The sequence below is a fragment of the Phlebotomus papatasi genome, chromosome 1, assembly GCF_024763615.1.
Source record: "Phlebotomus papatasi isolate M1 chromosome 1, Ppap_2.1, whole genome shotgun sequence".
Lineage (NCBI taxonomy): Eukaryota > Metazoa > Arthropoda > Insecta > Diptera > Psychodidae > Phlebotomus > Phlebotomus papatasi.
This window is the reverse complement of record NC_077222.1, coordinates 42,525,343-42,538,483: the sequence shown is the minus strand read 5'-3', so window position 1 is coordinate 42,538,483 and position 13,141 is coordinate 42,525,343. Positions and strand designations below refer to the sequence as shown.

Sequence of the window (13,141 nt, the reverse complement as noted above, 5' to 3'; positions counted from 1 at the left end):
AATAAGTTTTTAAAGCTAAAAATTGACTAAAACTCTGCAAGCGAGAAGACCACACAAGATTCCACCATTCCTCCACAGAGCCGGATATGCACAAAAACGTTTGAATGCGCATCTCATTGAAGATTTCTCTGTTCCTGCAGCTGCAGGAATCGGGATTTAGCACAGATATTGAGCTTCAGCAGGTGAACAGGCTAAAATTTTCACAAAACAGCTTCTCACGGGCAATTTTCTTTTCTTTGACATAAAAAACAATACAAAAGTGAGGTTATGTCAAAGATTGTCAAAAATCAGTTGTAAACTGTATGAGCTTATTGCAGATGTGATTCTTTCATTGCACATTCAGTTTGTGCAAGCTTGAAAAATATTTTTATATCAAAGAAATGCAAAAATTGCTTAAAAAATACTCAACTGCGGTCTATTTGAGTCAAATCACTTCTTGTTTATCAACTTTAATTTTTGTAAGTTTTATTTTTTAGTGGTAGATTAAATCGGTAGATTACAATAGATGTGAATATGAGGGATCGTATCTAAAATGAAGTTTCCTGGAAAATATCTGAAAGAAGCAGTCTTCTATATGCGATCGATGAATGTGAGTCAAGTTTGTGAATTTTCATCCACCCACAAAAAGTGCCTCTTCAGCCTAAAAGATTTTTACATAAATGTGAACCCTAATAACCCCTCTACCCTCTGTGATAGTCGTTTTTCTGAAAAGTGATATAATTTGTGCACAATCGTCTGAAGTATTGCACAGCAAAATTACAGTTTTGGACCTGTTTTTATTTTTTGCTTCCTGAAACTAGGAAAAAAGGATTAGACTCTCAATTTTTTCAGGAAAGATGGGATTTAAGGCTAGCTATTACAATATATAGCCATATGTGAGATTCATAAAGGAATACGGAAGAAATACGAAGTGTTTGATGGTAGCGTATATGCGAAACATCAAAGCTTCCCCCTACAATAATATGAAGAAATCGTTGGGAAAACAGTCAAGACAGGAACCAACACAAAGAAAAGTCGATAATGCAGAAGCACTTGAGAAAGTAAAGTGTTAAAAAATATGTTAATTTTTCATTGAAATAGCACCATTATTTTCCTATTGGAATTGGAACATAAGTGGATCAATTGATAGAGCCCATCATTATGTCTATATCTGTGAGATAACAGATTAGAGACTAGTCTGCATGAGTTTTTTTCTAGTGTTGAATGAATCTCAAATTCGTTCAATGAAATTGAGCTCAATCTGAGAACATAAAGTTTCATTAGGGACGAATGAGCACCTCTTCGACAGGGAACCGCTATTGATACTTTTGTCAAAATATTGAAATTTTTTAATATATCTAATAAAATGCAGGTAATATGGTGTTTTTCATTAAACTGAGTTTTCGATAAGGATAAGCCGTTCAAATTCCGTATTCCAAATAGTACAGAGTAGGGTGTCAATAGGTGCTGACTCAAGCTCTTAAAGTGTCAATAGGTGTAACCGCGATCAACCCTATAACCGCAGTATACATAATGTGACAATATTGAAAATCTCACCTTATAAGCGCGAGGAAAAAGGCATTAAGAGTTACCAACTCAGGATTTTCCTCTACTTTGATATGAAAAATGTTTTACTTAAATTGAGGTATAACCGTAATTATATCAAAAACACACTTTCCAACACAAAAGCAAAGAAGGAAGTCATGCAGAAATTTTGTACTTTAAACAATTGTTTAAGAACTTTAAGGCATGGGTAACATGCAAAAGAGGAAAAGTTGTCTCCTCTCTCTTGTCACACTTGTTTCACTTTAACGAAAGCTCAGAAAATTCTCTAGAGAATTTTAAACAACTTCGGTTTTCAAGCTTGGAAATAGTATGTACAGAGTACATTATATAAATTCCCATTGTTTGCGACTATTTTATACCTCTCTTGTGAAAATCTAAAGAAACTTTCTCATATACCAAGCAAACTTGGATTAAACCAGAAACTAAGAACATTTTGTTGATGAGAAATAAATAAAAAATAAATAAAATTTTGGTCTGAATATCCTAAGCTTATGGTGTAGATTTTATGCCTTGAAATATAATTCTGAACAATTTTTCCCAGCTTTGAAATCGTTTTCTAACAATTTTAACTTATTCATTTGTATAGCCAAATAATTTTTAATGTGTCCTTGAAAAAAAACCATAATAGAAATAGTTCAAGGTCAATTGACTGTACATTTAAAGCATCTCAATAAATTGCACTCAAAACTGCGAAAAGTGGTTAGTAATTTTTATTATTTCAACCAATAAAAATTACACAACTGAGAGTGACGAAATTCTGTGGAAATTACAGCCAAAGTATTCTGTGAGAATTGAAAATTTATACGACATTGAATTTCAAAGTTATTAAAATACTTTCTTAATTGCATCGTCTTTCACCTCTTTTCCTGTAGAATAACATCCTTTCATGAAGTATGCCACATCCTTCAGAGATTTACCGTAAAATAGATAATCTTCTCTCTCTTGCCTTAACGTGGCACCAAAATGGTGTATATAAGTGTATTAATTTAATTAAATTTGCATATTCATTAGAAAATTTTCTTGGATATTTCCTTCTACTTATAACATGCAAAATTTTCCAAACAAAAATCCCACCATCATTATTGAATTTTCTCTGGAATGTAACCACATATTTTAGCAAATTTTATGAATAAACCTAAATGCGGAATTTCCACATTGTGTCAAATTTTCAATGGATTTTTCGCTCAACCATCCCTCACACATTCTTTTCAATTACACTCATAACTTTTTTTTGTGTTTCTCCTCTGACGTCTTTAAAATGCCTGAAAACCATTTCATCAGTCATCAATCTTTTATGCATAGCAACACATAGTTCTTTTCTAAATGTACACTGCCACGCAGTCATTTTCCGAGCTTTTATGGAGTCCTCGTCCCCTTACTGTATTTTCACAAATGCTTTGGTGGTTCAATGAAGAAATAATGCCGATGAATTTGGAAAATTGTGTGAATTCTCGTTAAGGACAATCACTGTTGAGGTTGTCGGCATTTTTCAAAATTACGCTTTTAACGATCGAAGTTAAAGAGGCACATGAAAAATACGTGACCAAATATAGATAGAGGAAATTATATTGAAGTTGTATTATTACATCTCTATCGAAAATACAGACAGAAAGTTTAAAACAAATCAGTAGTTTCAGTACTGAAGAAAATGGGATGGGATTATAGAAAGATAAATTCTAGTTTATTAACCATTATTATTTTTTTTTTGAGTCCAAAATAGTGCTTATAATGTTGGTTCTATTAAATACATAAAATAGATCTGCCTTTTGACAAATGAATACTAAAAAGATTAAAATTGAGTAGAATTAAGTGCAATGAAAAATGAAAAGGGGAAAATCTTTTTCTTGAACATTTTTTTTAGCACATAACTGTTCTCAAGTGCTTCTACATAATTGACTATTCTTTATGTTAGTTCCTGTCACGACTGTTTCGTGGTTTTAGTACACGACGAGAATTGCAGAAAACAGTCGTCAAAGGAAGCAACAGAAAGAAAAGTCGATAATGCAGAAGCATTTGAGAGCAGTAATATTCTAAAAAATGTTCAGGAGAAAGATTTCTTTAAATTTTTCATTGGAAGAGTACCATGAAGCTAACAGAATGCAATTTGAACACTTTTAACGCCAGAAAATTTCTGGTGACCTGAAGGAGATTCGAATCCGAGACAATGAGGCTATTTACACCGCCGCATTAGATTGAGATTGAACTTTTTTAAAATCGGATTTCAGATCATTAAGTCTCGTTCTAAGGCCGCAATCTAAATGGTTTCATTGAGGTTATTTAGACTGTCGCTTTAGATTCAGATGGAATTGTCCCAAAATCCGATTTTGGAACAATTCAATCTCAATCCAATGTGTAAATGGCGTCAATGAAATTATCAGCAAGTTTTAACATAGGAAAAATAAGTTTTATTTTATCTACAACTACCTACAGCTTCAATAAATGTTATCAATATGCACTCAGCTCCTCGTTATACGACACTTCGATATCCGAGTGACAGCTGCCGAAGGCCGTCGCGACGGTTAATAAATTTAAAACATTTTTTACGAAGTATGCAGTTTTTCTCCAATGTGAATTAAAGTATTATTTTCATTTTATCATAGTTTTTCTTTAATCAAATTGATAATTAACTGTGATACAAAATGAAAGTTATGACGAAGAAAATGTTGTTTTTCTTAGACGGAATATAGTACAAAATAAGAAAAACCGTTGACAAAATTCAAGAAACCTAAATATCATTTCGGTGGCTCAGAATAAGACTCGAATAACTCGTAAATGGCCAACTTTACAGAAGTGTGACTTCAAATTAATATTTTACAAGCTAGGTATTAGTTTTCAAGATTTAAAAGGCCATAATTTTGAAAAAAAAAACTAATTTTCTGCTATAATATTCACAGAAAAGGTAGAGAATGTCAAGTAGTATCCAATAAGCAAAAAAAAACGAATTTCGTAAAATTTTGAGTCGTTCAAGTCTTATTCTGAGCCAAAGATTTTGTCCCCAAATCAGCCGGACAACGAAGCGCTGAATGTAAATTAGACCCTTTTTTGTATAGATTAAATCTTTTATCAAAATTTTATATTTTACAATAAAAATAATAAAGTCTAATAATCTTGTCTTTTTTTCATTTTTTTTTTTCAATTCATTTCTTTTATTTTTTGCCATGTTAAAACATCTCGACATGGTTGGGTTTGAAAAAAAAAATCAATTAAGATTAAAAAATAAATAAATTAATTAATTAAATTAAAAATTGTAGTATGTTATAGTTTGATACGGTAAATACGATAAAAAGAATTTCACCAATTAAAAAATATATAATTTAAACATATTTCTCTGCATTTTGCATAAATGATCCTGGCGCTTTGGATTTTTATCTAAAAGCACCATATAGAACACACATTATGAAACTATTTTAAAAACTTTATAAATAGTGTGCTTTAAAATTTCATTGTGAGAGGAGGAGAATTCATAAAAATAATGAATTTATTGATGCTACTGCAGGTCTTTAACTATTTTAGTACTTACAAATTATATTACATGCAATTCAATTAGGCTTTTATTAAAATGACATCGCAGTATCTGTATTGGAGTGAAAAAAAATGATACGCATTCGCTTTATTCAATTTCAGTGCTAACAGAATATAAAAAATCCAGATTAAATTAAAACAGAGCGGTTTTTCCATCCATTGGATCATTGCAATAGTTCGTGCCCGGTTTTCATGAAATTACAGTGTATCGCCTGGTTAAAATTCAATTATTGTTTATGTTTTAACATATTATAGTATAATGCATTTCTTGGGCGTATTGCCAATTACCATTTAAATAAGTTGATATGTTAATGTTGCGAAAAAATGGATTTGAGATTAACCAAGATAAAGCAGAGTAATATAACTTAAAAGCCAGTGATAAGCCTAAAATAGCCTGTAGGTGAAATTCTTAACATAAAGCAACTCTGAATGTATGTAAATTCTATTTTTGGTAGAAATTCAGTGAAGTATTGCAATATTTTTGAGTTAAATTCATAAAATAAACGCAAGTTTTATAACTTATCCTGCTTTAATTCCTATTGTTTCTGACCAACAACTCCATTTCCTTAATGTTTAAACATACAAAATGCAAGTTTGGAATGAAAATCTTTAGGACTTTGACTATTGACTTGAAATTCTCTCATAGTAAAAAAGACTAATGAAATTTATCCTAATTCTATTCCTGTTCTTAGTCAGGAAGCTAGTTTACCCAATTTTAACATAAATTTAATAATAGCGTTCCGGGACTGTAATGGTTTTACAAATTCCGATGTTAGGAGGAGATGTAGCATTTTACGAAGTCTTTCTGAAATGTCCTCAATGATCGAATTCTGATTTTTGTGAATCTATAGCTTAGATCAGGCATATCGGGAAGGATTAGTTTTTTTTTAATTGAAACTTCTAAAGCACAGCTGTAAAAACAAAATTTAAGCCCGATCCGCGTTATGAGAGTGGAGCTATTAGGAAAATATAAAAAAAAAGATATTCTGCAAAATGTCGGAAGGAAGGGTTGGGTAATTAACGCACCAAGTTGCATTTTTCATACGATATGACCCGATATCTCTCTTATGCCGAAAATAGACACAGGCTGATCCTAGAGAATACTCAGCTCGTAAAATTTGGCGATAAAGGATCAGCCCAAACTATCATACACTGAGGATTTTGGATCAAGGATTAGCGTTTACAGCGTAAATTTCTATTAAATCTCCATATTTTGATTGCTGACAGGCTTCTTAAGTGCAACATCAATGGATTTTTCGTACAGTAAGGAGTACTCTGATCTTCTCTTTACTCCAATCTTAATGCATTTTAAGATTTTGCGATATTGCGTATCATTACTCTCCATGTTTTTTTCACTCAATTGACATTTCGAAAAGCACCCAAAAACCCCCAAAGTGAAGCTTTTCATTTTTAGCACTGGCGCTGATGTCGCCTAATCCCCGTAATTTCACTAGACCTCATGAATTTAGAAGATCAGCCTGATCCTCCAAATTTTGGGCTGATCCGTGAGTGTATCGACACCGATCCTCATTTTTCGGGCTGATCCCTAAGTCGATCCCTGTGTCTATTTTGGGCTTTAGTTTCAGAGTTATTAAGCTAAGCTCCAAAAAACCGGACGAATGGCCGGGAAAGTTTTTTAACCACCCATATATTAGGGATAAAAAAGAGTGTCGAAACACACAAAGTTTAAGCGTAATCGGAGGACATGAGATTTTGTTAGGATTATGGGTAGATGAGATAATTAAGAATCTTATCTAATATAAATCGTAAAAGGTGTAGGTAGATATTATTAAAGAAATCACGGAAGCTTTATAAAAAAAATCAACTCTGATTAAAAATGACAACAAACAAGTTAATTACAATTATTCAAACTTTTACAAATTGGTGCAATATTTATTACATTCGATAAATAAGAGATGGAGGGCAATTAGGGTAAATGTGCCTAATTCCGGCCACCTTTTTCGTTCGTCGAATTTCCATGAACTTTTAGATTTTACGTACTCTAGAGATTATACTATGCTAAAGAATAACAAAAAAATGTAGCTACGACAAACGAGATGACGGTGAAAAAGATATTGGAAGAATTCCCGAAGGGCAAGGAACTATGAGAATGAAGGTGGCCGAAATAGGGCACCAAAGCTATATCTATATTTTAATTCATTTTAAAATGAATTAAGAATGATTTTAGAGTAAATAAAGACGGTAAACTCCTTACAAGATTCCAAGCAACACTCTTTCAGAAGAAAGAATAAAAAAAATCAATCTGTATTTAAAATATTACATTTCAAATTTGAGACTTTGACGCTTGCATGCAACTATGCCGAAATTTGGCACACTTACCCTCCTATTAACATTCTGCAATATTTGAAAATTTTCCCTTCTAATCTTTTTCGTTTTATATAAAAATTTGATCTATAGAAAATTATTAAGGAATTTCCTGTTTATTATTGTAATATACATTTATGGATTCTATATTGAATATACGAATATATTTACTTTTATTCAGTTTCATAAATTTTCTAAATATACATAAATATATACATATTTACATAGAATCCCCCTACAATACCCATTTCCTCTTTGACATTTTCTTACTGTTTCAAGGAGGTTTTCATTTATTTTCCAATTGAATGCTTTTGATTTTCCCTCTGGGTAAACATATAAATTAAATCCTAATTTTCTTGAAAGCATTTAGTTGCAAAACGACATAAATGGAGAATAAAAAAACACGGAAAAATCTTTCAAATAAATTTACTATAAAGCCCATAACCTTTCCCAATAAAAGCCACAGAATAAAAAAAAGATATTATAGTTAACAAAATACAGCAATAAATGCAATTTAATCCCCAAAAATAGAACCAAGTATCAGGGAAATTCCCACAATTTGTACAACACAATATTCTGCTTCAGTGAGTACGAAAACGACTAAAACTTACAAGAAGATGCTTTCAGAAATAGAAAGATCACTTTCACACTATTCTTGTGTGTGCACTTTTTTTTGCGTGGAGCGATATGAAAAGAAAATGAGATGAAAAGCAAATGATTCAATTACTTTGTTGAAACCACAAAATTTCCCTTCAACATCTTAAATACACACGATAACATTTTCGCACAAAATCTTCTGAAAATATTAATTACCTCGTTATTTTGGAAAGAAACATTTTCTCAATATGTTTTTGTTCATTTTAAACATCTGAATAACGTTTAGTAAACTTTACGGTGCTTTTTCTTCAAACATCTCATGTGCACACAGAAGGAGAGGTTTGTAAATTTGGAAAACGTGTACCGGACGTGCCTTTTGAGATCTGGTATAATTTTTTTTTTAGATATAAAAGGGTAAAAAGCGTTTTTGTCACAATAAGGCAGGCTGGGACAGTTTCATGCTTGCATAACTTTCGATTTCAAATTTTAGAATAATAAATGAATAATATGAAAATGTGCCATACTCATTTTCAAATAGCCAATACTCATAGGAGAAACTAGCTGAACTTGGTTCGAATATAGAAGTTCATAAACCTTTGGCAAAAATGGCTACCTTAAGTTGCTCCTCTACCCAAAGAGTGTTTCGCATTCCTTATCTAGATTCTATATAAAATTGTTTTTGGTCTAAGTTCAAACTCAAAGAGAAAATTATCCTGCTAATAGTAGTATGAGCACTTTAGCCTTAGAATTTTCTAATAAAAACGTGACCAATTCCTGGCCCTAACCCTTATAACTTAAATCAAAAGGGGTCAAAAATTAAATCTCAAAATGGCCCTAGTTTCTGTTGATTATTTTAATATTATTATTTTTAGTATTACTTTTATATTATAATTATGGTTATTAGTTTGTTCATTTAATCGAAAAATCGATCTTTTAAAATTTGATGTTGAATAACTCGAAATTCCCATTTTCGATTGTGATGAAATCTCCGTATGTTCCAGTTGGGATAAAGACTTTCTTAATGAAAGTCGCTCTTTTCCGTAACAATAGCTCGACCAGAGTTATATACGAAAATATAGCTTAACTGAATCATATCTTCAGTGTTTATTAACCGATTTCAATGAAATTTTAGTAGGTTCTGGAAAAACTAAAACAAGGATTGACTTTTAACCTTTTCTCTCTTTTACTTTCCTTATGACCATTGAGAGTTTTGTTCCCTTTTTACTCAGGTCTAGAAAGTATTTTTAATATAGATTTCAACTACAGTAGACTCTCGCAAATTCGGCTCTTTTAAGATCGGGCTACTTTTTAATTCGGGCAGCGGTTACATTTGAAAAATGTTTGTTGTCATTTTTCAAGTTTGATTATGATTTTCAAATGAATCAAATATGCTCAAATTTGGCATGATTTGCCTTAGTTTTGATGTGATTTTGCATTATTGAGGGATTTTCATGCAATTTACGATATATATGAGTGTGTAAACTCAATATCTATATGCACATGAATAAAAAATCGTTGCATTTCAAAAAGTTTGTCGCCCGAATTTCTGTCTAATTCGGCTGACATTTCGGTCCCATATGCCCGAATTTGAGAGAGTCTACTGTATATATTTAGAAACGGTTTACAAATTTTAAATTAATAAAACTTCTCAAAAAAATCCTGTCGGGGGCCCCCGTAAGTCGGCCTCTGCATTATTAACATTCCCCTCATTTTTCCCTATGCCAATGTTCTTTGGAATTATTCGAAAACGCGTTGTACGATTGTTTTTTTTTTTTGTTTTTGTTTCTTGATATGATAGGCGCACATTTCGGTCACATTTTAAAATACCGTTGAATCATTCCTAATAACGGTTTTTCAAGGGCGAAGGTTAAAAAGGCTCTAAGAGAGCGTATTTCTGAACTTTATTGTAAAACGTTTGAGTTGGAATTTCTGATAAGTCTAAACTCTAAACCGATTCTGATCGGTTATGAATCGATTTTGCTAGGTTATGAATCGATAAGTAGTTCTTTTCAGTAGTAGGTCTTTTTAGTAGTATAGTAAGGTGGGGTAACTGGATCGTTTTCCAAAGAGTGCTACTTGAACGCTTATTTTTGGACTGATGAAATTCTTTTTTACTTCTTCAAAATCCATCGAATTATTCACTGTTTCATTCAGAAGCATAATATAAAAAAAAATATCAAAAATATTAAAGAAAATTTATTAAATAATGATAATACTGAAATTAGTCAGCATGCACTAACTGGGTCGCCTTTTCGCGAATTCACTTTTAATTAAACCTTTGAATTAAAAAAAACTTTTTTCACAAGGAAAAAACAATAAATGTTTTTAATCAACCAGCTGCCATTAGCGAAAATATAACTGCTAGAAAATTTTTAGTGAAGAACTCAGCTGGCACAAGATTGAAATGAGTTGATTACACTTATTTATTTAATGAATAAAAGTGTTATTTTTGCTTTTTCTCAAACTTGAATAGTTATATTATGTTACTGTAGTGACTATATTACGGATATAAAAATAAAAATATTATTTTAAGTGGATTAGTCATAAACGATCTAGATAGCGAAGCGCCTGGATTAGCACACTTGACTGTATCTAAATATGTTTAAATCGGTTATGAACCAAATTAACAAAAAATAATTGTTCAATAGGCCACGCCCTTTAAATCTTGAGTAATGTGGAAGACTAAATTTAATTATCGTCTATTACCAGCTAAAAATTTTATACTAAATGTAACGTTAGACTTTTTTGTGACGGATATTTTTGATATCTATCAAAAATCAAGAAATTTACAATTTGGAAAATTTCGTGGTACCTAAAACATTGATTTTATCTTAATTTAACAAATTTTAACTATTTATTACCGCACTTATTTTTTGAACTTTTTGCCAGTATAAATTCCAATGTAGGATCTTCGGGGAAAATGAATTTAAGATACAATATAAAGTACAGAAAGTTCTAAGCAGAAAGTCCTCTAGGGAGTGGGGCAACTTTGAAATTAGGATTTTTCTCCTAAGTTTAAATGGAAATGAGCCGTATCATTTTGTAATTAAACTTCTCGGCATAGTTGCATGCAAGCGTCAAAGTCTCAAGTTTGAAATGTAATATTTTAAATACAAATTGATTTTTTTTATTCTTTCTTTTGTAAGAGTGTTGCTGGGAACCTTGTATAGAGTCTACCGTCTTTATTTACTCTAAAATCATTCTTAATCCATTTTAAAATGAATAAAAATATAGACATAGCTTTGGTGCCCTATTTCGGCCACCTTCATTCTCATAGTTCCTTGCCCTTCGGGAATTCTTCCAATATCTTTTTCACGTCATCTCGTTTGTCGAAGCTACATTTTTTGTTATTCTTTTGCATCTCTAGACTACGTAAAATCTAAAAGTTCATGGAAATTCGAGGAACAAAAAAGGTGGCCGGAATTGCAAGCTGGCCGGAATTTGACACACTTACCCTATATCACGATAAGGTTCAATTTTATTTAAAAATAGGTGAAAAATTTCATTTCAAAATTCAAAAACAATTTCATTTCAATTCAATTTCATTTCATTCAAAAACATTTTAAACTCTTACTAGATCTCGGACATTTATAACGAATAACATTTTTCACCAAACTTGACCAAAGGTCACTTATTATCCTCGATGATCTGCCTTATTTGCACCATAATGCAAAATCACCATATGACCATGTTTCCAACTCACAAATAGAATACTAAAATATTTCGCATGTTTTCAATTATTTCAAGACTATGAGAAAACTTTGAAGATTACTGGTATATGAGTTTACTTGTCTTCACTGCAGATATCGATTCATTGCAATGTCTCCAACCTTTTAATACATCATAGTCTCTTTTTTTTCATTCCCAGCAATTTCAGTTTTACCTTTTTTCATGCCATTCAACCTTTTGTTTCTATTAGATGGATTCCTAATTCTACTCTAGTGGCATTTTCCAACATTAAATTCACCCACCAACCCCAACGGCAAGAACAATTGATTGGTCAATATCACATTGAACCACTTAGACAGAAGTAAATTGGACATTTTCACTGAATCACTCATGAAAGACATAATAATATGACGGTAATTAGAGAGTCATTTAGTTAATAATTAATTGAGGTGGGAAATGACGAAAAAAAGAGAAAACTTTTATGACTTTGAACAAAAGAAAATTCTTGTAAAATATAGACAAACCTCCACATTTCAAATAGCACTTTGCCATATTTCTATTTAAACTACTTATAGTTCACTAAAAAGGTATTATAATTGATAAATTCAATATACCTCTCATGGTTCTCAGCGATAACTTCTCGCTCTCTTCCACCGTTGTATCTCACTGAGACAGAAAAAATCCAATGTTTTATCGCTTATTTCGATACACACAGCAAAATTCCATGTTTGATCAGGCGGCAGCTATTTCAGTGGCCTCAAACACTATCTAAGTTTTATTATTTTTTTTTTAAACTTCTTGTGATGTTCCAATTAGTTTTCTACGTCTAAAGTGTCTCTGTGATGTAAGGTTTCTCAATTAATTGCTTAAATGACTCCATCTGTAAATAAACAAAATAAAATAATATTATTATTTAAACAGTTGTTCTTTAATCAGTTTAGATAGAATTATTGGGTTACTTTAGCCGCAAAGTTGAATTACAGTTTTAGAAATTTAAAATAAAGATAAAAAAAATAGAAAAAAATGTTTAAATGACTAGTTAACTTCCTATTTGGTTATTAACTTTATAAAAACATTTTTATCCAGGGACAAAAAAATCATTAATTTAGTCAAAATAAAAATAGGACAATTTGTGCAATATTGCCCCACATTGGGGTTATTTTAGCCAAATTTTATTGTATTTTGATTAGATTTTTTTTGCATATAACAACCAAGAGTCAAGTAGATAAATCTTAAAGAATTTATTGACAATATAATTCGAAATCCTTTAGTTTAATTTTCGGTTTTATGTTTTCTTGCAACAACAAGAACAATGTTCTTGAAGCAAGCAATGTCAAGTTGATGTCGTCCTCAACATCTTTTTCGTAAATTAAGATAAACATCGTAGAGATTTTCCACAGAAGTTAGAAAATTAAGGGTCTACTTTTTTCCGAAAATCAAAAGAAAATAACTTATTATTAATCGTTGAAATTTTTTTCTACTT

At 31.1% G+C, this 13,141-nt stretch overlaps 1 protein-coding gene across 2 annotated transcripts in view; it reads right to left on the bottom strand.

Annotated features, from left to right (window-relative positions):
• LOC129799792 (alpha-1,6-mannosyl-glycoprotein 2-beta-N-acetylglucosaminyltransferase) overlaps positions 1-13,141 on the bottom strand; it is a 78,830-nt gene that overhangs the window by 35,909 nt on the left and 29,780 nt on the right. For both annotated transcript variants that reach the window (XM_055844011.1, XM_055844012.1), the window contains exon 2: positions 12,273-12,538. In XM_055844011.1, the coding sequence (XP_055699986.1) occupies positions 12,273-12,279 (7 nt within the window). In that variant the 5' untranslated portion in view covers positions 12,280-12,538. The remainder of the gene's footprint in view (positions 1-12,272; positions 12,539-13,141) is intronic.